Source organism: Carlito syrichta, unplaced genomic scaffold (genome assembly GCF_000164805.1).
Source record: "Carlito syrichta isolate Samal-C Ts95f unplaced genomic scaffold, Tarsius_syrichta-2.0.1 Scaffold288809, whole genome shotgun sequence".
NCBI lineage: Eukaryota > Metazoa > Chordata > Mammalia > Primates > Tarsiidae > Carlito > Carlito syrichta.
Genome location: NW_007232905.1, coordinates 39,443 through 65,994, shown reverse-complemented (window position 1 = coordinate 65,994; position 26,552 = coordinate 39,443). Strand labels below are relative to the sequence as shown.

The window sequence follows — 26,552 nt, the reverse complement described above, 5'->3', positions numbered from 1 at the left end:
ATGTTTGCTGAGGGAATAAAGAATTATTTCTTCTTTCAGTTCTGCAATGTGTTCCCTTTTTTACATTATCTCCCAGGAAGTCACAATGAATTATTTAAAAACTTTCCTGCCCAGCATAAGCTTATTTTGGAACAAATAAAGGAACATCAAGACTCTCTGGACATCAATAACCTTCGGGATTTCATTGACTACTTCCTGATTAGTATGGAAAAGGTATCATGTGACCCTGATTGGCTATTTCATCTTTATGGGTGATGTGACTCGTAGATTTCCTTTGATTTTCCTGGAGAAACTGGGATATTAAAACAAATGCTCCTTCCTAAAGATGACTTCATTGCTTCTGCAACCTATTGCTTATGCAAACCGCATGAGTGTTTTAGATATTTCTACATTCTCCTTGAAAAAAACTTCTAAGTTATTTGGGGACGGATTAAAACACACTCACACATATTATTCCAGTCTTATGATAACATATCATGGTACATAAAATAATTTCCATGAGAAGTTCTAATAAATGAGAGAACTCAGGAATGGATAGGAATCCAGAATGGCTTACCATTGGAAAATCTCTAGGAAATCCTCACAGATGAGTTTGCCTTTTAAGGAACTCTTGCTTACATTAACAGAAAGGACAAATCCAGGGGATGAGTGTAGTGATAAAGTATGTGGAATTTTCGAAAATGTCATCTTGATTGTAACTGGGAACAGTGGGGGGTGTAATGACTGATGGGTTTGGAAACACTGATGTAGTATAGGGTGGGAAGTTCTGGAAACCTGAATGAGAAATTTAGACATAACATTGACAGTAGAGGCTAGACTTGACAGTGATTAGCAGTGGTGACTTAATAAAACTATATTTTAAGAAATTATCCAGGAATTGATTGGCTACAGTGGGTGAGAAAGTGACAATCAGAGAGGCCTGCAAGTTTGTAGCTCTGCTTATAATTTAACAACTTGAAGGAATCCTAACAATTTGTCTAACTTCAGCTAAAGCACATCCTAATGTCCGACTTAATTTTCCAAGTACTAATATAATTTTGAATATTTTTCTCTTACCTGAAAAATTTTTGTATGTATCAAATAATGCTAACATGTTATTTCTGGGAAAAACACAATAAGCAGGCTGAATTTATCATGGACAACTTGGTCATTACCATATGGGATATTTTTAGTGCAGGAACAGAGACAACAAGCACCACCCTGAGATATGGATTCTTGCTCCTGTTGAAGCACCCTGAGGTCTCAGGTATGATCATAGCTGATGAGCAGGTGAAATTCGAGATAGAAATTGGCAGACAACACTGATAACCACCCCTCGCTTTACCTGCCTAGAAAATATACAAGAACATTTCTCATGAGTACAACTGCCTGTCATTGTATGGATTTGATTCAAATTACATTGTAGTTTAAGAGAATAAAATGTTTAAAGGACAGAGTTTTGAAGGACAGGTGTCATTATTCTCCCTGCTATGGTGTAGTAACCTTGACTTGGTTTGGCACAGCTGCCAACATAGTTGACATAAGACTATGTCTTAGGATTCGAGAAGTAGTAACTTCTTTCATTCCCTCAAAAGATCTCCCTCAATATGCCCTTTTGTATCCAGATAAATATATTTTTGTCAAAAGTTATTTTTACTCAAACTCATTTACAATGTAGGGATTCACTCAACAACTTACCATCTTTCTCCATCAAAGAGACTCGTTCTCCAGTTAGAGAGTCATACTCAAATAAAATATATCTTAATTTACCCTTTGGAAAAACACATTTTTTCACAAACATAACTCTCTTCCAAATGCAACTTTTCCATTTTTTCCAACTCTTTTTTATTGAATTCTCATCCAAAGATATATTTCCTTCACTGCTCCATTATATTTTGTGATTTGGTGCATTGAGACATTTTTAATATGATTAAACCTAAAGAAGCTTATCTCCATGACATCAGTATCACGATTTTCTAGTTCGTTTAAGGTCCTTCTGCCCTTCCATTATAAAAACGAGGTATTTTCCAAGTTGTGCAATTTAGAGACACAGTCTTAAAATTTTTTGCAGGCAAATACTGTGAAATATGATGCTTCTGCATTTCTTTCCCATGACATGGAATCTCTTGTACATTCCTAACACTCATATAAGACCTATGTTGACTATGACTTGAAATCATATATAACATTTTTCTCTCCAAGTCTTTAATTTTGTGCATGTTGCAAAAGCCTGTGGCATGTCATATCTCCCTATCTCTTCCATTTTTATCTTCCATTTGAATTTTTTCTTCAGTCCTGTCCATACATATTTCCCTTTTCTTTTCATCTTCATCCTTCACTGTACCATTTCACTGAGCATTTAACTTTTAAGTAGTTCTCGACCACCTTTTGTCACCTCTTTCCTCTAGATGCAACTCCATTCTCTCATCATGAGAAGGTAAAATTTAAAATACATCTGGTATGCCTAACTTTTTCCTTTTTCTTTTTTCTTTTTTTTTTTTTTACATTTCCAAAAATATGGAACACTTCATGAATTGAACTTTTTCCTTTTTATAGCTATCAGACCAGATAATTTTCACATGGTTCATTACAAAGTCACATTCTTTAGGTAGTTGAAAAATACCATTTGACCAAAGTAGCAGCAAGATATTGCTACTCTAAAAAATAGATTATAGGGTTTATTAGTATTGACTTCAGATTCTCATTCTACTTTTAGGTAGGTATGTGACCTCAGTTTCATGAATATTTCTCCATATTTTGGGTTCCTTATGTGTTTAGGGGGAATAATATGGGAAAAAGCATATAATCTCTGAGTGTCCTTTGGAAATGTATTGACTGCTCCGATTTCTTATAGAATAACAAAATAATACCCAACACATACTACTATTTTGAGGAACTTTAAATTAATATAATAAATAGTGCAGCATATTTTGCCGAAAGCCACAACCCCTAAAGAGGCAAAATGGAGGTTACCCAAAAATGGGGAAAATGCTGACTGGGAGCAGAGCCCCAGTGGGAAGCGGCCATGATGGAAGCAGAGCCCCATGGATCCTATTGAAGGACTCCTTTTGGTCTTAAAGGAATGCGTGCTTAGGCTTGAAAAACACTTCCCTTGATAAATAAAACAATTAGCTAGAATGTGCAAGGATGTGGAATTAGCAGTAAACCTATGTATAGAAATGTAAAAATGGCTCAACAGCAAAAGTTTCCCCCTAAAGGGACAAGGGAATGTTTTACTACCCCCTTGCCCATGAAAATTTTGCAACCTTTAGCTAAAAAGGAAAAACAAGTACTTCCTCATACCCTTTATAAGTAGCTAACAGATCCTATACTAAAATAACAACATTGACAGTTGTGACTGATGAGGAAGTGAGAAACCGAGACAGAGTGTCTCCAAAAACAGGTGTTTTCGGGAAAAACAAGTCACAGACATGCCTTTTGATTTAAGAAACATTATAGTTTAATTAGAAAGAGGGTTAAAATTAAAGTAAGGATTAGAATTAAATAAATAACAGTTATAATTGAAAGATAAATGTTTATTATAGATGTAGGTATTAGTTAAATATAAGTAATAGAAGGAATAGGAAATAATTAAGTTTTAAGGTAAACTTAAAATTATACACACTTAATGTAGGTTTAAAATTAAATACATTTAGGATTAGAAATAAGATTAATTTCATATATAAGGGTAGATTTAGACTTAAGTTTTGTTTAGAAATATAAAATGTAAAATAGGTGATAAGAAAATGGCAAGTAATATAGATAAGGCAATTAGAATTAAGAAAGTTAATTTTTTAAATTAATAGTAAAATTAATTAATATAGAGTATTAAAAATTCAAAGAGGGTAAGATAAGGGTGGTTATATAAAAGAAAAAACAAGTCAATATATTGCTGCTAAAAGTGTATATAAGTGTAGAATTAAGAAAATAGATTAGTAAAGGAAAAGAAATAGAATAGCAAAGGAAAGAGATTCAGTTGGCCTAGAGGTCACAGGTTGTGGCTGATAAATTCTTGGCAGCTGGTGTTTTGTTCCTATCTGTTGATTCAGACATAAATAACTTCACCGGTAGCAGGAAGGAGCGAGATGATAATTGTAAAGGTCAACCTCCCCATAAATGAAAAGGAAACGTGATGTCAGCTTGGAATGTGTAATGTGGGGTACATTTTGTGGGTAGGGGAGCTAGTAAAAAAACTATATAAGTATGTGAGAATTGAATAAAATTTGGCAGAGTCTTGAACTCTACCCATGAAGGTGACTCTTGTCGTTCTTCTCCGCTGTTCCTGATTCTCCCCATTCAGGCCCTGACTCTCTCCTGGAGTTGGTCTCTGGCAATGTTTGTCATATTTTACCGTCTAAATAATTTTTAACTTACTTATTTTTTGTGTTGAATCAACTAGAAGTCTTATTCTATTGTTCTTTTTACTAACCATTTACTGCACTAGGTAATTCTTACCACCTTGAAACTTACAAATTTAAGATAAAAACTATCATACTCATAGTGGTTAAACTACATCGTCTTTCATGAGTCTTTGAGATCCCATTTCCCTGAGTCTATCAAGAAAAAGTGCATCAAATAGAGAATAAGAGTTGAGAAATAAATTTTGTGGTTCAATTGTATTACATATGTGCATATACTCTTATTTAAGTCTCAGACGAGCTTCCATTTACCCAGAAAATGGAAATCTTGATTCTTTTTTCCCTTATTGATATAGTGACACATAATTACTCCATTCCCCATTTCCAACCATGATGGACAATGATTGTGGGATCAAAGAAAGGGTTGGTGGACAATGATTATGGGGTCAACTCTTTTTCATTTCATGTAAATTCTGATTCCTGCTTCACCAGCTAAAGTCCGGGAAGAGATTGACCATGTGGTTGGCAGAGACTGGAGCCCCTGCATGCAGGACAGGAGTCGCATGCCCTATACAGTTGCTGTGGTGCACGAGATCCAGAGATACATTGACCTTGTCCCCACCAACATGCCCTATGCAGTGATTCAGGATATTCAGTTTAGAGAATACCTTATTCTAAAGGTGAGAGATATTTTATTTGTTCTCCTCCTTTGGAGTAATTGATGAAGGCCATCAATCATCATGGTGTGGGAGTCCAGCTCCTGCAAGGTCAGAGGTTCCTGGAGGTGAGACGGAGTCAGCGACTAGAAAAGAAAGAAAAAGAGGGGGAAAGAAGGGAACTGGACTACTGTTCAGAACTGAGCAGAAGCCATTTATTGAGTGTTATCAATGGACTTTCATCCCCAAATTCTGCAAAGTCATCATTACAGGACACAAAAGGTAGCATGTGCCTTTCACATGAACAGATCCAGGTGCACAAAGGACACCCCCTACACAGATGTTTTTTGAAACATGAAGAAGAACAACCACAAATTGTCTTTTTGTTTCTTATGCTTGGTTAATGTTCTCTAAACCAGTTTCTATGTGCCCTTAATTGTTTACAATTACATAAACTTAAAATAACATCACTCAATGCCTAAACCCAAAACCACCATAATGAATTATTAACTTCTACTATTATATGCTAATTCAAACTAGTATCTATTAAAACAATTGCTGCTACGGTTACACTCTCCTAACACCAGTCGGCCTAATTCAAACTAAACTAACCACACTTCTACAATAAAATGGTTACCTAAGTTTTCTTCAGTCTATATAAACTATTTTCTAAAACCTGTATCTATAAATTTCTAAAATCACATCAAGAGAAACTGTGACCTGCACTAAGCCTCCTCAATGTGACTCAAAGTTGAACTTAAATTGTTTAAAAGCAAAAACCATAAACCGTGGAAAATGAAAACAATAAACTCCCAAGTTTAGCTGTGTTTGTTCTGGTTTCAGAGTCCTCTGCTAGAGCCAGCAGGAGCCTTTTCTGGTTGCAGTACCAAGTGGAAAAGGAGGGAGGGAATGGGCAACAGCTCCTGAACACATCCTAGTGGTCTCGAGGTCAATGGCCCTTCCTGATCCCTAATGCTCGGTGGGCCTCCATGGCCGGCTCCCAACGTCATGGTAGTAGAACTATAGCTTATGTAACTTTTTATAGGTATGGCACAATCATAATTCAGGCATCTCACCCTCTGACTGCATACTTCTTTTCTTCTAGCTTTTTGAAACAATTGTCTAAATATAAAAGCACTTAAACTCTCATGGAATTTTCAGTACATTCATAGCTCAACGTATCTGCTTGTCCAGTAGCCCAATCTGCTGTCGACATCCCTGTTTTCCTTTGTTTGAACTTCTTCCTTTTTATAGCTATCAGACCAGATAATTTTCACATGGTCCATTACAAAGTCACATTCTTTAGGTAGTTGAAAAATACCATTTGATCAAAGTAGCAGCAAGATATTGCTACTCTAAAAAATAGATTATAGGATTTATTAGCAGTGACTTCAGATTCTCAGTCTACTTTTAGGTAGGTATGTAACCTCAGTCTCATGATTACTTCTCCATATTTTGGGTTCCTTATTATTCCTGCCAATTAACCAGTGTTTTTGTCCCCATCACTCTTCCTATTATCTGTTTCACTTACTTGTAGAAAATTATTCTTCCTCTCTGCCGGACTTTGGGCTATTTTATCCCTGCTGGAAAAGACCAAAAATGTGTTTCCATGGTTTTCACTAATTCCATGTCTTCTAAATTGTACTCAACAATCCTGCTTTATAACCTAACTCAACTTACTTTACCATGCTCCGTGATAATTTTCAAACTCCAACTCTCCTCAAACTTCCCACTCTCCATTATCATCTATTTATCAGGTGACCCATCCTTCCACCCGACAGAGAAAAATCACAACCGCTAGAAAAGAATTCCTTCAATTCACCTTCAGTAGATTTACATACTTAGCTACATTTATACCTACCAGTCTCATTCATGCCTGCTGTTGTGATAGAAGGGTTCTCCTTTTGTATAACATAAGCCATTCTATTTGAGGCATGAATCCCCTCCCTCTCACCTTTTCAAGGGTCATCTTTAAATAACCATTACTTATTTCTTCTTAATCTGCATCCATTTCCTCCCTCCTGCCTCCTTTCATCAGATCTACTCTCTCTTTTTGAAATTTATGATTGACACAAAATAAGTGTATGTATTTGTGGGGTACAACATGATGTTCTATACACATATAAGCTGGATAATGATCAAATCAGGGTAATTGGCATAGTCATCACCTAAAACGCTTGCTGTTTCTTTGTGATGAGAGCATTCATAAACATCTCTTCTAGCTCTTTTGAAATATCTAATAAATTATTGTTAACCCTAGTCAACCTACTATGCAATAAAACACCAAAATGTACTCCTTCTATCTAACAGTAGTTTTGAACCTTGTTGACGAATCTCTCACAATCTATCCTTCCCATCCTCTGGTACTACTCTAACTCTATTTCTTGACAACACATTTTAGATTTCACATATGAGTGAGATTACAAGGTGTTTGTCTTTCTGTGTCTGGTTAATTTCAGTAAACTAATCCTCCATATATTCATCCATGTTGCTTCAAATGACAGAGCTTCATGTCTTTTTATGGCTAAGTGATATTCCATTATGCATTTATACCACACTTTTTCTATACATCTTTTGATGAACATTTATTTTTATTTTTTATCTTGGCTATTATGAATTGTATTGTAATAAACATAGGAGTGTAGCTATCTCTATGACATGCTGATTTCATTTCCATTGACTATATACCCAGAAGGGAGATTGTTGAATCATACAGTATCTAGTTTTAATTTTGAAAAACATTGCTACTGTTTTCATAATGGCTGTATTCATTAATTTTTTGGCACTAATTTATATTCCCACCAAGAGTATTTAAGGGTTATATTTCTCCTCATCCTGCCCAACATTTGTTATCCTTTGATTTTTGTTTTAATAATAGCCATACTGATGAATGAGGTGATATGACATTGTGGTTTTGATTTGCATTTCCCTGATGATTACTGATGTTAAGTATTTTTTCTTATATTTATTGGCCATTTTTATGTCTTCTTTTGAGAAATGTCTATTCAGCTCTATTGGTTATTTTTAAAATACTTTTTTGGATTTTTTGAGATATTTGTTTCTTATAAGTTTTGAATATTAGTCCCTTTACATATATATAGTTTGAAAATATAATCTCCCATTCTCAAGGCTGTCTTTTTTGTACTTTTGTTTGTTTGTTTGTTTGTTTTGCTGTGCAGGAGGTTTTTAGCTTGTTGTCTTTATGTTACCCATGCTTTTGAGATTTGATTCCAATAATTCTTGCCTATACCAATGTCATGGAGCATGTCCTCTGTGTTTCTTTTAGTAGTTCTGTGGTTTCAGGTATTACATTTAAGACTTTTATCCATTTTAAGTTACATTTGTATATGATTGGAGTCAAGGATCTAATGTCATTTTTCTGCATGTGGATATTCAGTTTTCTCAGTCTCATGTATTGAAGAAATAATTTTTCCCTATTTTTTAATACCAGCACTTTTCTCAAAAATCAGTTGGCTGCAAATACATAGGTTTATTTCTGAATTTTCTATTCTATTCCATTGTCCAATGTGTCCTAAGTGTCTGTTTTTATGCCAGTGTCACACTGTTTTGGTTGCTATAACTTTGTGGTAGTGTGATGCCACTAGCTTTGTTCCTTTTGCTCAAGACTGCTTTGGGTGTTTGGGTTCTATTGTGATTCCATACAAATTTTAGAATTTTTGCTCTAATTATTTTGTGTGTCATTGGTATTTTGCTAGGGATTGCTTTGAGTAGAATGGACATTTTATTTTTTTATTTCTCATTATTAGTATTATTTATACTTTAAAGATGCAGGGTACATTTCAGGGTTAGGTGAATAAGTGGTCATAGTGTAGGTAAAGTTTGGGTACCCTTATTGATGTTATATGCCCACCCCCCCTTCCCTGAAAGTGTCCCACTACTGCCAATCTCCTTCTTATAATATTATGATAAATGTTCAGGGTCTGCTCTGAGTGAGTACATGTAGTACTCAGATCTTTGTTTCTGTGAAAAACACTGAGTATTATAGACTCTAAATCCATCCAAGTTGCTGCAAAGTCATAATTTTGTTTCTCTTTATGACTGCATAATATTCCATTGTGCATACATACCACATTTTCTTTATCCAGTCCACTTCTGATGAGCAGCACAGTTGGTTCCATGGTTTTGCTATTGTAAATAATACTGCAATACACATGTATGTGCAGGTATTTTTTTTATAGAGTGATTTGAGTTCCTCCAGGTATATTCTCAGAAGAGGAATTGGTGGGTCCTATGGAAGGTCGATTTTTAGATTTTTGAGGAATCACCACACTGTTTTTCACAGAGATTGTACGAGTTTACAGTCCCACCAACAGCGCAGAAGTGTTCCCTTTTCTCCGCATCTCTCCAGCATCTGTTGTTTTTGAAGTTATTGATGATGACCATCCTGACAAGAGTTAGGTGGTATCTCAGTGTGATTTTAATTGGAATTTCTTTGCTGATTAGTGAAGTTGAGCATCTTTTCATGTATCTATTGGCTGTTTGTATGCCTTCTTTTGAGAAGTGTCTATTCATACCTACTGCTCACTTTTTAATAGTTTTTTTAATTGTCCTTTTTTTTTTCCTTTTGACACATTTGAGTTCCTGGTAGATACTAGATGCTAGGCCTTTGTCAGATATACAGTTAGCAAATATTTTTTCCCATTCTATGAGCTGTCTCCCTGCTATCTTGATGGTTTCTGCTGCTTTGAAGAAGTTTTTCAGTTTGATGAGCTCCCACTTGTCTATCTTATCTTTTATGGCATTCGCTTTTGGAGAGTCGATCAGGAATTGGTTGACTATTCCAATTTCTGCAAGAGTATTTCCTACATTTACCTCTAGGATTTTTACAGTTTGAGGTTTTACATTTTGATCAATTTAGAGTTTATTTTTGTGTATAGTGATAGATAGGAGTCCTGTTTCAATCTCCTGCATGAGGTCAACCAGCTTTTCCAGCATTGTATGCTGAATAGATTCTCCTCTCCCCAGTGGTTGCTGCTGGAGGCTTTGTCAAAGATGAGTTGCTTGAGAAATGGAGGTTTTGTTTCCAGAATCTCTATCCTGTTCCATTGGTCTATACCTGTTCTTACACAAATACTAGGTTGTTTTGTTTATTGTAGCTTTATAGTAGAGCTTGAAGTTTGGAAATAAGATACCTTCCACTTTATTTTGCTAAGGATTGTTTTGACCATTCATGGTCTTTTATATTTCCTTATAAAAATGTCAGTATTATCATTTCCACGTCTGAGAAGAATGATGTTTGTAATTTAATGGGTATTGCATTAAATCTGTAGATTGCCTTTGGTACGATGGACATCTTAACAATGTTAATTCTACCAATCCATGAGCAAGGAATATTTTTCCATTTGTTTGTGTCTTCTTGGATTTCTTTGAGCAGTGTTTTGTAGATTTCATTGTAAAGGTTTTTCACTTCTCTGGTTAGGAAGATGCCAAGGTATTTCATTTTTTTGTTGTTGTTGCTATTGAGAACTGTGCTTTTTATTTGGTTCTCTGCCTGTTATTGTTGCTGTATAAGAATGAGACCGTCTTTTACATGTTTATTTCATATCCTGAGTCTTTGCCAAAGTCCAAAGTCCTTTATCAGTGCAAGGAAGTTTGTGACAGTTTCTCTTGGGTTTCCAAGGTATAGGATCATGTCATCTGCAAAGAGGGATAACTTGACTTCTTTTCCTATTTGGTTACCCCTGATTTCCTTCCCTAGTCTGATTGCTCTAGATAGGACTTCCAATGCTATGTTGAACAGGAGGGGTGAGAGTAGGCAGCATTATCTTGTTCTGATTTTCAGGGGAAATGCTTCCAATTTCTGTTCATTTAGTAGTATGTTTGCTGTGGGTTTTTTGTAGATGGCTCTTACTATTTTGAGGTATGTTCCATCTATGCCTAGATGTTCAAGTGTTTTCATCAAGAAGGGATCTGGATTTTATCAACAGATTTTCTGTGTCTGATGATATAATCATGTGACTCTTGTTTTTACATCTGTTGATGTATTTAATTACATTTATGGTCTTGTGGATGCTGAACCAGTCCTGCATCCCAGGGTTGAAGCCTACTTGGTCATGGTGGATGATCCTTGAGATCTGTTGTTCGATCTGATTTGTTAGAATCTTGCTGAGAATTTTTGCATCTATGTTCACCAAAGATACTGGCCTGTAGTTCTCTTCCTTTGCTGAATATTTACCCAGTTTGGGTATCACTATAATGTTAATTTCATAAAATGATTTGAGGAGAATTCCATGTTTCTCAATTGCCTGGAATACTATCAATAGGACTGGTAGCATCTCCTCCCTGTATGTTGTGTAGCATCCCACTGGAAAACCTTCTGGTCCAGGGCTTTTTTTTTTTATTTTTTTTTTTTTGTAGGTAGTTTTCTTATGATGAAGTCAATTTCCTGAGTTGTTGTTGGTTTAATTAGGGTCTCAATTTCTTCTTATTTCAAGTTTGGGAGATTGTGTGATGTCATAAATTCCTCCATTCATTTCGGTTTTCAAGTTTATTTCCAAACAAGTGTACAAGGAGTCCAGCTCCTGCAAGGTCAGGGGTTCCTGGAGGAGAGATGGAGTCGGCGACTAGAATAGAAAAAAAAGGAGGGGGAAAGAAAGGGAGCGGACTACTGTTCAGAGTGAGCAGATGCCATTTATTGATGTTATCCAAGGGTTTTTTATCCCCAAACTTTGCAAAGTCATCATCACAGAACACAAAAGGTAGCATGTGCCTTTCACATGAACAGGTCTAGGTGCACAAGGGGCACCCCCCACTCTCAAAGGATACCCCCTACTCTCAAGCAAATGTTTTTCATACATGAAGAAGAACATGAGGAAGAACAACCACAAATTGCCTTTTTGTTTCTTATGCTTGATTAATGTTCCCCAAACCAGTTTCTTATGTGCCCTTAATTGTATTACAACTACATCATCTTGAAATAACATCACTCAATGTCTAAATCTGAAACCACCATAATGAATTATTAACTTCTACTATTCTGTGCTAATTCAAACTAATTTCTATTAAAATAATTGCTGCTATGGTTACACTCTCCTAACACCAGCTGGCCTAATTTAAACTTCACTGCCCCACCAAATCAAACTAAACTAACCATACTTTTACAATAAAATTGTTACTTAAATTTTCTTCAATCTATATAAACTATTTCCTAAAACCTATATCTATAAATTTCTAAAATCACATCAAGAGAACCTGTGAACTGCACTAAGACTCCTCAATGTGACTCAAAGTTAAACTTAAATTGTTTAAAGGCAAAAACTGCAAACCGTGGAAAATAAGAACAATAGACACCCGGGTTAGCTCTGTTTGTTCCTGTTTCAGAGTGCTCTGTTAGAGCCAGAAGAAAATTTTTCTGGTTGCAGTGCCAAGTGGAAAAGAGGGAGGGAATGGGGTCAATAGCTCCCAAACACATCCTAGTGGTCTCGGGGTCAACAGCCCTTGCTGATCTCTCACGCTCAGTGGGCCTCCATGGCCGGCTCCCAACAGATCTTACACATTTCTGATTGTGTTTATTTAGGCTTTTTCTCTCTTTTTCTTGGTCAGTCTGGCTAGGGGAGTCTATCAGCCTTGTTTATCCTTTCAAAGAACCAGCTTTTTGTTTTGCTGATTTTTTTATATGATATTTTGCCTTCTATGTCCCATGTTTGAGCTTTTATTTTGGTGATCTGGATTCCTCTGCTGAAGTGAAGTTTTTGATGGCCTTTTTTTCAGCTCCCTTAGGTGATTTGTTAGGTTGTTAACTTGTGATCTTTCCTTTTTTTTTTTGACATGTTTTCATAGAGACATGAAATCCCCTTTCAGTCCTGCTTCTATGGCATTCCAGAGATTTTGATAAGATGTTTCTTCTCTTTCATTTGTTTCTAGGATTTGTTTAATATTGTTTTAATTTCTATGTTGACCCAGGAGTTGCTCAGTATTATGCTGTTTACTGTCCATGTTTTTGTGAGTTTGGGGGGAATTTTATTGTGTTGATACATATTCTTATTTCACTGTGGTCTGAGAAGGTGCCTGGCAGTATTTTGATCTTATAAAATTTGTTTACACTTGATTTATGGCCTAGGATGTGATCAATCTTGGAGTACATTCCATGTGGTGATGAATAGAATGTATGTTCCATGATTGTTGAATGGAGTGATCTGTGTGTATTTATTAACCCCACTTGGTCAAGCATCAAATTAAGTTTCCAGATCTCCTTATTGATTTTTTACTTCAATGATAAATCTAGGGTTGTTAGTGGGGTATTTAACTCCCCAGCTATGATAGTGTTAAAGTTAATACCTTTTTTAGTTTACTTACTAGGTGTTTTATTAAAGCTGGTGCTCCTGTGTTGTGTGCATATATGTGTAAGGTAGATATTTCTTGTTGATAGATTGAACCTTTTATTATTTTATATAGTGTCCCTCTGTATCTTTTTAAATTTTTGATGGCTTAAAATTTGCTTTGTCTGATCATGACTCCTGCCTACTTTTGTGTTCTGTCTGCCTGAAAATTTGTTTCCATCCTCTAAATTTGTGTCTGTGAGAGTCATTTGTATTGAGATATGTTTCCTGGAGTCAGCAAATTGTGGGGTCATCTTTTTCTTTATCCAGTTTTTCATTCTATACCTTTTCACTGGTGCATTTACTCCATTCATATTCATATTGATTAATGAGATGTGAGAGTTTATCCCTGTCGTGAGGTTTTTATAAAGTTATTTGTTGTTGTTATTTGTTTGTTGGTTTTCTTTTGATTTGGGGGTTGATATGTGTGTGTTTTCAATTTTGCAGTCATGATGCATGCTGTGTTGACTCTGCTTTCCTACATTCTTGGGAAGAGTGTGGTCATTCTTTTTGTTTTCCTTTCTTCTCAGCTTAATACTTCATTAAGCGTGTCATGTAGAGCTGGCCTCTAGGCAGCATAAACTCTTAGAGATTGAATACCTGAGAAGACATTTTAATTATCCATCACTGATGAAGCTTAGCTTAGCTAGGCAGGAAATCCATGGTTGAAATTGTTTTTCCTGAGAACTTTGAGGATTAGACTCCAGTCTCTTCTAACCTGTAGTGTTTCTGTAGATAAGTCTGCTGATATATGAATTGACATTTCCTGGTAGGGAGTCTGATCTAACATAAATCATCCTAAGTACTAGATAATTAAACATGTTTTATTTTTTTAAAACATGTTTTTTTTTGTTTTGTTTTGAGGTTGTGGGGTACAGTTAAGAGTTGGGTGTACAAATGTGCATTGTTTGGGCACCCTTGTTGATAAGGGTGTCCCTCCATCCCCAGACAGATATTGACTACCGTATTAAACGTGTTTTAAATGCCTATATGTTGAAACCCCAAAGACACAAGGGTGGTTCAGATCCTACCTGCAAGAGTAATGTTCTGTGGAGCTTTAGTGCCCCCTTCAGGTGTATTTTAGCAAAGCAGCCTGAACAACAGTCTTCACCATACTCAAGGCACAACTTAAAAGACATTTTCATTTTTAAAAATCACATAATTTTTAATAGCATACTTCTGATAAAACGTTTGCATAAATTTGTAATTGCTAGCATATTTTCAAGTTCCAAACCTCCGTGTATTGGAATTGAGAAGGACCTCGCCCCCCCAAAAACAAAAAACTAGGACAGCTATTTAGATTTAACTCTGAGGAAAACTAACTTGTAAACATCAATTATTCTCATCTCAAAATACCTGCAATAACCTCAATCTAGGTTTTAGGCATATGTGTCAGATGTGTGTATGTATATACAATATCTGAATAAATCATAAAGCCACAAAAAAAGAAATTGTTTATCTTTGAGAACTTTGAGGATTAGACTCCAGTCTCTTCTAACCTGTAGTGTTTCTGTAGATAAGTTTGCTGATATTTGAATTGACATTTCCTGATAGGGAGTCTGATCTTTCTCTCTTGCTGCCTTTAAGACTTTTTCTTTTATACCTACTTTGTGTAAGTGAATTACTATGTGTCTAGCAGTTGATCTTCTCATTTGATGCTTTGCAGTGGTTCTCTGAATTTCTTGTGTTTGGATGGTCACATCTCTGATGAAATGATGGAAGTTTTCTTGGATAACTTCATGGAATGTTTGTTCCAAGGTGGTCTCTGTCTCCCTCTCTGTCCCAGAAATCCCAATCAGGCATAAGTTCAGTATGTATATATATATATTTGCGCATTTCTTGGAGGCTTTGTTTTGTCTCTTAAAGCTTCCTTTCTATGTTTTTAACAGTTTGGGTTAGTTCCATATTTTGGCCTTCAAGCTCTGGGATTATATCTTCTGCTGAGTTAATTCTGCTTTCCATGCTTGTTAGTTTTTTATTTAATTTTATTTACTGTATTCTTTATTGTCATCATCTCAGTTATCAACTCCTTCATTCTTTCATCTTGTCTTTCTTCATTTCTGTTTATCCTTTCCATCAATGTCTTGATATCTGGATTTGTGTTTTGAGACCAGTTGTCCTGGGGATCTTTGTTGTTTAAGTTCTGAAGTCTGTATTCTCAGATGCTGTCTTTCCAGGGGTCTTCAGTGTACCTATGTTCTTCTGCTGATTCTTCTTCATTTGTGATGGTTCCCCCCTACTTTAATTCTGTTGCTCAGTGATAGGATGTATAGCTTTCACTTCTGTTTGCTCAGTCCCCCATTCTTCCTTATGTAGATCCTCTGAATTTGTCCAAATTTGATGCTGGACTTAGGGTGGGGAGCTGTGTTTTCCTTTTGCAGTTTTGAGATTTGATTAAAGTGTAATAGGGGAATTATGGTTCAGAAGCTATCTGCAGATCACAGAATCTGCTGACTGTTGTGTGGGCCTCCTGGAACCCACTTCCCACCATCTTGCAATCTGTCCATGTGGTGGGAGCATATGTATGCCCCTTGGATTCAAAATGAGATGTGGAAAAGGAAAAGAACAAAGAAAGGAAGAAGGGAGATGAAAGGGAAATGAAGAGAAAGAAGAAGAAGAAGGAAAATAGACAGGTATACAAAATAATGGATAAACAAAGAAACAAACAATAACAAAAAACAAAAACAAACATCCAAACTGAAAAAAAAATCCAGTGGTGCACTCACCTTCAAAAAATACCCATATGCAAACAAAAACCAAAACAAACAAACAAACAAAGCAAAAACAAAGGAGAAAAGGGGACAAACTAAGTCAGAAGACACATACAGGAAGATATGCATGAAAAGAGCAGGCAAAAAGGCTCCCTCTTGAACCATTTCTGGAACTTCAGAATTCTTCCCTTCTTTTTTTTTTTTTTTTTTTTTACTGGTAGGTCCTACACAGCACACCACAGCTTTTTGTTGTCCCCACAGTAGGGTTTGGTTTCCAGCCCCTCCCCTCTGCTCTCAGCACAGGCTGATCAAGTTGCTCTCAACATGGGTCATATGCTTTCCAGGCAGCTATGGAAGGAGGGTGAATCAGATGCAGACTCACCCCAACAGTGCCTGCTGCTGCTATTGCCACCAGTTCTCCCACTCAGATCAGACATGCCCGTGCCTAGTCCAGCATGGGAGTGGGGTATCTGTCTCTCCAATACCCACTCCTAAAGTTGCCTTTCTGGGCCAGTGACAATCTCAGAGGGATGTAGAAATCACTTCTCAGTCTCAGTTGGAGGCTGATCAGAGTTGGGGGGCCAAAGTAGGTCTCTGCCCCTTTGGGGACAGAGAAAATGTCAGTAGTCTGGGTCTTCCTCTCTGGTGGGACTCAGCTCCAGATTTCCTCCCCTGCCTTCTCCATGGTTCTGCTGCCAGTGCCTGGTCAGCAACTGCAGGTGGTGACCCACTGCTGCAGGTGGTGGTGTGGGCCGGGTGCAAGCTGCCAAGGGGTAGCAGATCTCTGCTGTCTTCTCCTGAAAGACACCTTGAGAATGGCAGACAATTCAGTGCAGGGAGTGCTAATAGAATGGACATTTTTAAAATATTAATTTAAAATATTAACTCTTCTAATCTGTGAACACAGGTTATTTTGCCACTTATTTGTATTTTCTTCAATTTTTGTCAATGCTTTATATGTTTTCTGGTAGAAATATTTCATGTGCTTGAGTAAATTCATTTCTTTATGCTTAACATTTTTGTAATTATTATTGTAAATGGAATTGCTTTTATGATTTATTTTTCAGATTTTAATTGGCATTGAAATGTTACTGATTTTTATATGATGGTTTCATATCCTGCTACTTTGCTGAATTCATTTATTAATCTAACAGTATTTTGGTCGAGTCTTTGTGATTTTTTTACATTTCAGACCATGTTTTCTTGAAACAGAAACAATTGGATTGTTTCTTTTCTATTTGTACTTTTTTTTCTCTCTTTGTCTTACCTTATTGATATGGTTAGGATTTCTAGTACTATGATGAATAAAAGTGTTGAAAGAGGGCATCTTTTTCTTGTTCCAGGTCTTCGAAAAAGGGGCTTCAACGTTTTTCTGTTTAGTGTGTCATTGGCTGTGGGTTTGATCTATACAGTCGTAGTTATATTCGGGTATATTTTTTCTTTCTAATTTCTTGAGTTTTTTTAAAAATCATGAAACAATATTGAATTTATCAAATGCATTTTCTATGTCAACTGAAATGATCACATGGTTTGTGTACTTAATGATGTTTATGTGGTATATCCTGTTTATTGCAGGTATGCTAACCCACCTTTGCATCCCTGGAATGAAGATGAATCCCCTTGATCATGTTGAACAACCTTTTGATGTGTGATAAACTCTCTGTGCTTTTGCTTGTCTGGAGGAGTCTTAATCTCTCTTTTGTTTCTGAATGATACCTTTGCTGCATACAGTGTTCTTGATCTCCAATGTTAGAGTCTCACTCTGTCACCCAGACTGGAGTGCAATGGCCGCTCCCAGCCACTGAAGCCTCGACCTGTTGGACTCCGGCGATCCTTCCGCCTCAGCCTTCCAAGAAGCTGGAACTACAGGTGTGCGCTACCATGCCCAGCTAGTTTTTTTGATTTATAGTGGAGATGAGGTCTTGCCAAGTTGCCCAGGTGGGTCTCGAACCCGTGGGCTCAGGCAATCCACTCACCTCGGCCTCCCAAAGTGCTGGGATTACAGGCTGAGCCAACGAGCCTGGCCTCTCTGCTATTTTTCATCTATACTTTTACTGTTGTCTTTTTATAGTACTTGAGATGTATTCATAACATCTGCTTCTATATAGATTTTCCCACATATTCCCTTACAATAATTCCTTTAAATACTTGGATACATTCATAAGATTTGCTTTGAAATTCTTTTGTGATAATTCTACAGTCTAGGATTTCATGAATCTGTTTCTATTTATTGTTTTTCATTAGCTATGAGTCATTTCCTTCTTTTTAGTAACTTTTTATTACATGCTGGACATTTTGAATGATACTTTCTGGGGAGTCTGGATTATGCTATCTTCATTTAAAGACATTGGCTATTATTGTAGCAGGTAGTAAAATAACTGACATTGTTTTACATTCTATTGGGCTTAGTAGAATTCTTTCTCATGAATTAATCTCAGTTTGAAATTTGGTCTTTGGGCACATTTTGGAATTTAGTAGTCATCCCAGAATATCTGCAGTGACATGAAAGTTCACCCTGTCCTGGCTGAGTGGGAACATCAGCTTCCCTATTCCTTTACAATATGTAATATTTACCTCCAGTTTTCAATTCTCCAGCAGTCATTCTCTAAGAGGTTTCATGGACCTTCCTCCTGAACATGTGCTACTCAGCCTACAGCCATTGACTTACAGAGAATGCACTTGTACACCTTAGATACTTCTTATTCACAGAACCATCCTTTCCTCTATCCTTCCTTACAAATTCTAGCTACAAAATTCGGATCTCTTAGCTTGAAAAGAATGGCATTTTGTTTGGCCCTCACCATCCTGCTCTATAAAAGGAAATTATTTTCAAGCAGAAATTCAAGGTGATTGTAGGTCTAATTTTCCATCAGCAAAGTATCATAATCTTGGATTGCCTCTTGTCCAATAATGGAAAAATGTTACATCACTTATTTTTTCTAGAATTATATTTGTTTAATTGGGAAGGCGCCTCCAAAGCAGTTACTCTGTCATAACTAGAAGCAGATGGTCCCCCCACCCAAAAGAAGTATCTTGCCACAAATTGACGTTATATGAAAACTTTTTTGAGGGCTGACCATAATATTTTTCTGTACTCCATGATCAGGGCAGGATGTATGATCATCCAGGTGAGAAAATGAATTACAAGAGTAGCTGTGTTACAGGGAGGAAGAGACTAAAAATTCAGTTTCTCTTGTATTTGTTCACATGAACATGATGGTTTATGCATTTGACCTACAGGGTTCGTATAATGAGAACTGCAACATGTTTTGGGAGAGGTCATACATTATAACAGATAACATTTAGACAGAACTGAATTTGAAATTTGTCTCTGCTATGTAAATAAAAGCATGATCTTTATTAAGATGCCAAATATTGAGAATGTGATAATTTCATGATAACACTAATAAAAACCTCTTTTTACTGAGCATTTGAACATATGTTTATCTTTGTGTAAAGTGTACCCCATATGTTATCTCACTGTGTATATATAATAAACAAATATAAATATGTTATTTGCCTGTTGTTAGTGATAAAAGTAAGGCATTGGAATGTTAAATGACTTAGCTATGCTCACAGAGCTTAATCTGATGCAGAAAACAATTTGACTGATTCTGAAAGCTAAACTCTAACTCATTATGAAACACTATATCTCTGAGTTTTGGAAAAAGATACAAGAAATAAAAAATGCATTCTCCTTTCCACCAGATTATGTACAAATTCAACTGAAAGAACATACCAGGAAGAGAGATCATTATGAATTTCTCATCTTCATGGGAAATTGAATGTTGTTTCAAGAATAAGGGCTTGAAGAAGTCCTCATACTTGGTTCCACGGGAATAAGCTGAATTTTTAGTACTGTAATTTATTGCTCAAAGGCAATTTTTTCTAGGGAGCTGTCGTGATTTTCTGCAGAGTCAATGCGGGTACCAGACTATTTCCTCTGGTCACGATGGCCTTGCATCAATGAACAGTGCCTAAAATAAGCATTCTGTGATTTAAGACCCACTAGGCTTGGTCATAACTTGGCTCTGTGAGCAAATATATTCTTTTTTTAACCTCAATCTCCTTGTCTATAAAACTATAAGATTAGATAAAGGATCTCTTTTATTTGTTTCAAGCTCCATGGCCTCTTTTATAATCCTTTTTACTTGTTTCTCTTCCTATCAGGGCACAAACATATTAACACATCTGACTTCTGTCCTGCATAATGAAAAAGAGTTTCCTAACCCAGAGAAGTTTGACCCTGGCCACTTCCTGGATGAAAGAGGCAACTTTAAAAAGAGTGAGTACTTTATACCTTTTCCAGCAGGCAAGCAAGCTTTCTTTTTCCTGTACATCAGGAGTCAAATGATATGAGGAAGAAATTTGCTTGGAGGATACTGGACTGGACAAATTGCCATTTGTAGGAAACCAGAAGAACCATTCCCAAAGTCCAGGTTGTTTCTCATTGAACTGTAGGCTACTCACTGATTCTGCTCCTCATCCACCACTGAGGTCCTCAAGAGCTCCTCCTAGAAATCTCTCTCTACTAAGATTTTTTTCACTCACCCTGAGAAGCCAGTTCAGTCAGTAAACATCACTGAGCACCTGATAGGTAGCAATCCCATGCTTAGATCCAGGAATACAAATGTGAATAAGAAAGATACCTTCCCTCTAAGAGAGAGGGAGACAGTAAGAAATAGATCTTCCCTCTAAGAGAGAGGAAGACAAATTTGCAGGCATTGAGACTCTAGTGTGACAATACTACACTTGTGGCTTCTGTGAAGTCCAAAGAGTGGAGCTCCTGACTGGTTTTCCTGTGAGGAGGTAGGAGCAGAGTAGTGGGAAGGTAAGGGAAATTTTCTTGCAGGAGGTGACATTGAGTATCTTCCTTCCATTTTTGAGAGTCTGTTTGGAGGTTCTAGCATGGGAGCGCAGCTGCTTGTATACTTTTGACCAAACAGTCCTCCTGTAGCAGGAATGGTCATCCTCTTTGACCGAGTGTACAGATTCAGCAAGAAGGCACATGGAGTTGTGAGGGAGGAAGGGGATACCTGCTAGGCCAGCCAGATCAGCCAAATCGATCCTGGTGATCAATGGGGTGGCAGAAATCACAGCCAGATTGCATTCACATCCTCTTCCTTCCATGTTTAAGGGTCCTGGAAAGAAACAGGTGGCACACTCAAAAAGGTCAATTAAAGAGTTTAATAAAGAGAGGAAAAGGGAAGTAACAAAGTGTGGTAAAGTACTCAGGATCAACATCAGGAGAAGATGCCACCATCCTCGGTCAAAAGGAAGCAAGGGAGACAGGGTGTTATTGGAATTTGAATAAACCCTTATTCAGTGCAGGGGACTTTCCCCTGCAGATACCGGGGGTCCCTGGGGTTTGGTGATTAAACTGGAGGGATAGATATTAAAAGAAAGAAAGATGGAGGGATAGACATAAAGAGAAAGAAAGAAAGGGAGGAGAAAGAAAGAGAATGGACTCTGTCTAGTGCAGAAGCCGTTTAATGGGACAAACCATAGGTCTTTTATCCCAAATTTTCACAGGTTAAATCACAAGACTGTCACGTGAACACAAAGCCAGGTGGATGAGGGGTGTCCCACACCCACCAGGCGTTTTCCCAAGCATAAGGAAAGGCAATCCCAAAATTATCTCACTGTTCCTTATGCTTGGTTAATGTTCCTCAAAAGCAATACAACAATTCTAGCATCATAATATACTAATAATCAATAACTTCTAAAGCTTATGCATACACAACACCTAATGACTAACTTAAATCCTAATACCTTTCTATTCTGTGCTAATTCTACCTACACTGTAGAAACTCTTAATTATAACTCAAACCAGTTCCTAAAGAATGTGGCCCAGTCCAAAGATCACGCTGGGCCATTTCTAGGAACAGTTGATTACAATCTCTTAACAAAATGGCTATTCTAAAATCCTATATATCTATCTTAATTTCTATAAAAGTTTCTAATTCCTAATCCTAATATATAAAGCTGATCATCAGCAATAAAGTTTCTAAAAATAAAACCCAAATATAAACTGTAAATTGTACTAAGGCCAAAACCACAATAGTAGAAAATGGGAATAATGAAATTTCTAAAGTTAGCTATATTCTTATTAAACCTCAAAATATCATGCTTGAACTAACAATTCCCTGACATTAGCATGACCTATTCTACAATATTTCTATGAGTAAAATAAATTCAATTTCTATAAGTAGAAAATCCCTACACTAACTGTAGCAAAAACCAGTTTAAAAGAATGCAGCCCAGTCCAAAGTACATGCTGGGCCCTTAGGAATGTGCCCCAGTCCAAAGTTCGTGCTGAGCCATTTCTAGTAACTCTAGATAATCATCTATACCATCTAAAGCTGAAAATAGCTCTCCATATGTATATACTAATTCCACAATATATATACTTTTAAATCTTATAAAGAGGCTTGTACCGTATTAAAGGCTCCCAAATGTGACCTGAGTTTGAATTATATCTAATACCTAAGCCGAAACCGCAGTTCATGGGAAACAGGAACAATGAGTTTCTAGAGTGAGCCATGCCTGTCACAGTCACAGAGCCTTCAGTTTAGGTCAACAGAGTTCCTTTTGGCTGAGTGTGCCAAACAGAAAAAGGGAGGGGGGAATGGGGTCAATAGCTCCCCAACACAACCTAGTGGTCTCAGGGTCCACGGCCCTCCCTGATCCCTAACGCTCAGTGGGCCTCCGTGGCTGGCTCCCAACAATTCAGGAAAGAGTGAATGCCTCAACAAAAGAAGCATCTATATGGAGAGGATTACAGCCACTGCCAAAACTGTGACCTGGCAGAGTGGAATTGAAGGAATGAGTACTCTAACCTTTTCAACATCTCAGCCTCTAATGTATTCAGAACCCAGAAGGGAACTAACTCCTGGGATAATGCAGTCCATAGAATTCAGTTTCCTGAGAAAACATAGGCACAAGAGGCAAGCAAATACAGAATGGTACCGGAAAAAAAAACAAAAAAAAAAAAACAGAATATTCAGCACACTGAAAAGAAAAAGCAGGAAGGAGATTATAGAGTAAATACCTTTCCTCCAGGAGAAACAGACAAAACCAAAAATAGACAAAAGAGGTTTACTCCTGACTGAGTATCTAAGAAAAATAAGCATCAAAGGACCCTTGGTACTGTGGCCCCAAGATTATATTCAATGCTCAGGGATGACCTCAAAACAAACCCTTACTATACTATACTGCCTTTTACCTGCATCCCTGTATTGTGGAGTCTACTGTTGCATAATGAGCCTGCTCAAGATTTTTATTCATTTCAAGTGGTGCCAGGCTACCTCCATGTCGTAACCCTGTGGATAGTACTGTGGATATTACATCTGAGGGCTTTTGTTTTTTTCCCATTTTTTGTTTTTTGAGTTGGAGTCTCACTCCATCACCCAGGCAGGAGTGCAATGACATGCTCATGGCCAACCCAGTGTTGACCTGCTGGGCTCAGGCTATCCTTCCACCTCAGTCTTCTAAGCAGTCAGAACTACAGGCATGTGCTACCATGCCCAGGTAATTTTTTGATTTATTGTAAAGACGAGGTCTCACCAAGTTGCCCAGGCTGTTCTTGAACACTTGGGCTCAGACAATCCCCTCACCTCAGCCTTCCAAAGTGCTGGAATTGCAGGCTTGAGTTTGGTCACTTTTAGAGTTTATATTCAAGTCTGTGAGACACATGAATAACTTAAATTTCATGTACCATATTAGAAACAATAATGAATATTGTAGAAAATAGTTAAGGGACTACATTGCATACACTGAGCATGTCAGAGAAGTTTTCATAGAATAAATAACAGCTGAATCAGAAAGGATAAGAATTTAGAAGTAATATATCAAAACATATCATACATATTTTGCAAGGAATATAAATATATGTATTTTATAATATCCTGTTGCATGACTTTTCATTTTTTTCAGATTTTCCTATGGAAGTATGCATAGATTAATTTTAAACTTGTGTTATTATACAAATGATATCAGAGGAGAAGATCATTCCAGATAGAAGAATACCTAGAATCAGAGATAAAAATTGAAATTGTCTGTCTGTTTTGGGAGTGGTGAATAGTTAGTAATAGCTGGACTTTAGGGAATTAAGTGAAAGGAGTAAAAAGAAATGAGGTTCTAAGAAATGCTTTCGGCCAGTTTGTGACATTTCTTCTTATACTTAGTAGTGATAAGCTCTTGAAATTTTTCAAGCATGTACGTGACCTGGTTAAAATTGTCCCTTAGAATCCAGATGAGGACAAATGTGTTATTGAATACGGAGTCAGAAGTAGATGGAGAAGAAGATATTGTTGTGCTATGAATCATGCCAGTTGGAATAGGTGTGTGTGTGTGTGTGTGTGTGTGTGTGTGTGTGTGTGTAGAAAGTGTCACTGGTAAGCCTCAGCACAACAGTTTCGATGTGCATGTACAGATAAGATTTTTTCATAGAGTGCACACACACATATATGTGTTGAGGAAATGAAAGAAACCAGGTTTAGGTGTAAAAAGAAAAAGAAGGAGACAGGCTAATTCATCATTCATTAATATATTTCTTCATATCATATTTATTTAAGCCTCCCCGTGTGCTAACTCGAAATGGAATTAAGTGAATAATTGATTTATGTGTCTTTTTAGGAAAAAGAGCTTGTGCTGGAGAAGGCCTGGCCCGCATGGAGCTGTTTTTACTCCTGACCACCATTTTACAGCACTTTACCTTGAAATCTCTGGTTGCCCCAAAAGACATTGACGCCACCCCAGTTAACAATGGGCTAGGTTCTGCACCACCCTCCTGTGAACTCTGTTTCATTCCAGTCTGAAGGAAAGGAGGCTGACAGACTGCAGAACAAGATCCTCCAGTCTCTTATGAACAAGTCAGATGCTTTCTGGACTGTGAGTCCTTATCCCTTAGAAATCAATGTGGGTATTATCCACCTCTTCCTTAACTTTTTAAAAAATGTTTTATAGCTTTACTGGGCCCCCTTTCTTCTCATTTTTCCCATCTTTCAATAGTAAGTGCAAATTTCCCTACATGAAAAAAGTTCACTTTTTCATCTCCAATAAAATACTTTTTGCAACACAATCCCAAGATCATTGACTGCATCTTTTCTGCAGGGTATTTCAAATGGAAAACTCACTATAAATGTCATATTTTGATTTACTATAAATTAGAGACCATAAAATAGCTTATGAGTTTTTTTTCAATAGTTGAAATAAGCTATAAAATGTGCTCATCTTTAACTTGAATCTAAGTCTCCAGTGGAATGAATTCTAGAAGTTTGGCACGTACACTTTCTTTCTTCAATGGTTATTCAAATATAATTATGTGTATATGTATATGTGTGTGACATGCCTATGTAGGTATGTATGTATAGGTGTGTGACATGCAGGGAGAAAACAAGGGAGAACCATTTCAGCTGGAAGGAATAATACAAACTAAAACTTGCATTAGTCAGTCTGTCCAAGGAGGTCCTTCCTTTTCCTCTCAGGGAAAATTAAATAAAGACACAAGTGTGCACACACACACGCGCGCACACACACACACACACACACAGGGAGACAGAAGGAATTATATAGACATGATACAGCAAAAAAAAAAGGAAATATGTACATATGATGATTGCTGATATTGAACACACACCAACAGAAATATATATGTGTGACCTTTTATGTGTGTATGTAAAGTGTTGTTATGATTTAGAGGTAATATATGTAAAAACATATCATACATATTTTGCAAGGAATAAAAATACATGTATTTTGTAATATCCTATTGAGTGGCTTTTCATTTTTTTCAGAATTATTTTCCTATTTAAGCATGCATCCTTGTATTAATATACAAATGCTACTATCTGCACATATCTTTTATTATTCATTCACTATTTCTTCAAGATGATTTCCTAGATGTGCAATGGCTACACCATAGTGTATATAAACTTTGTTTTTTGTAATACTGAAACATAGTGCACCAAAAATTACATATATATCAGCCTATTTTTCTAACATGAGTGTCATAGAGAGACTATGTGTTCCAGTCCTTGCAAATATTAGGAATTTAATTCTTTGGTAGATTTATAAAATTTAGGTTACTTTTTGTGAAATATTAAAGTAGAAAATCCTACCATATGCAAATAATATTTCAGTCTAGTGACAGGAAATTTCCAGAAATAAACTCAACTGCAAACCTATGTTGATATTTGTTTCCATCTCTGTCTCTTTCTCTCTCTCTCAGTGAGTCATCTCTCTCTTGCACAGGTATATTCGTTTATCAGTATGGAAAAGTGACCAAATTGTACAAGTTTGAGGGCATACCTTGTGTTTTCAAAAGAAGACTTAGGAAATGATGGCAGATTTGAAATCAGGAGCTGAGAGGTGAAAATGCTGATTACAAAATTTCAGCTTTAGAAATTGAAAATAATTTGTGGAAGATCCCAAGCATTAGAAGAAAATAATTGGATTTTAGAGCTTGTCAAATAGAAAAGACCAAGTAAACTCTTTGACTTTTGCTAA

At 36.6% G+C, this 26,552-nt stretch overlaps 1 protein-coding gene across 1 annotated transcript; it reads left to right on the top strand.

Annotated features, from left to right (window-relative positions):
• LOC103255987 (cytochrome P450 2C3-like) lies at positions 1-24,862 on the top strand. The gene is made up of 5 exons (XM_008053885.1): positions 1-212; positions 1,104-1,246; positions 4,830-5,017; positions 20,214-20,355; positions 24,681-24,862. The coding sequence occupies exons 1-5, from the start codon at positions 1-3 to the stop codon at positions 24,860-24,862; spliced, it is 867 nt and encodes a 288-aa protein (XP_008052076.1).
• The last annotated feature ends 1,690 nt before the right edge of the window (positions 24,863-26,552 follow it).

Excerpts from the sequence above, each read along its gene's own strand:
- LOC103255987 (XM_008053885.1), top strand. The coding sequence starts at position 1 with ATGTTTGCTGAGGGAATAAAGAATTATTTCTTCTTTCAGTTCTGCAAT. Across the intron at positions 213-1,103 it reads TTCCTGATTAGTATGGAAAA|GGAAAAACACAATAAGCAGG; the intron begins GGTATCATGTGA and ends ATGTTATTTCTG. Across the intron at positions 20,356-24,680 it reads CTTTATACCTTTTCCAGCAG|GAAAAAGAGCTTGTGCTGGA; the intron begins GCAAGCAAGCTT and ends GTGTCTTTTTAG.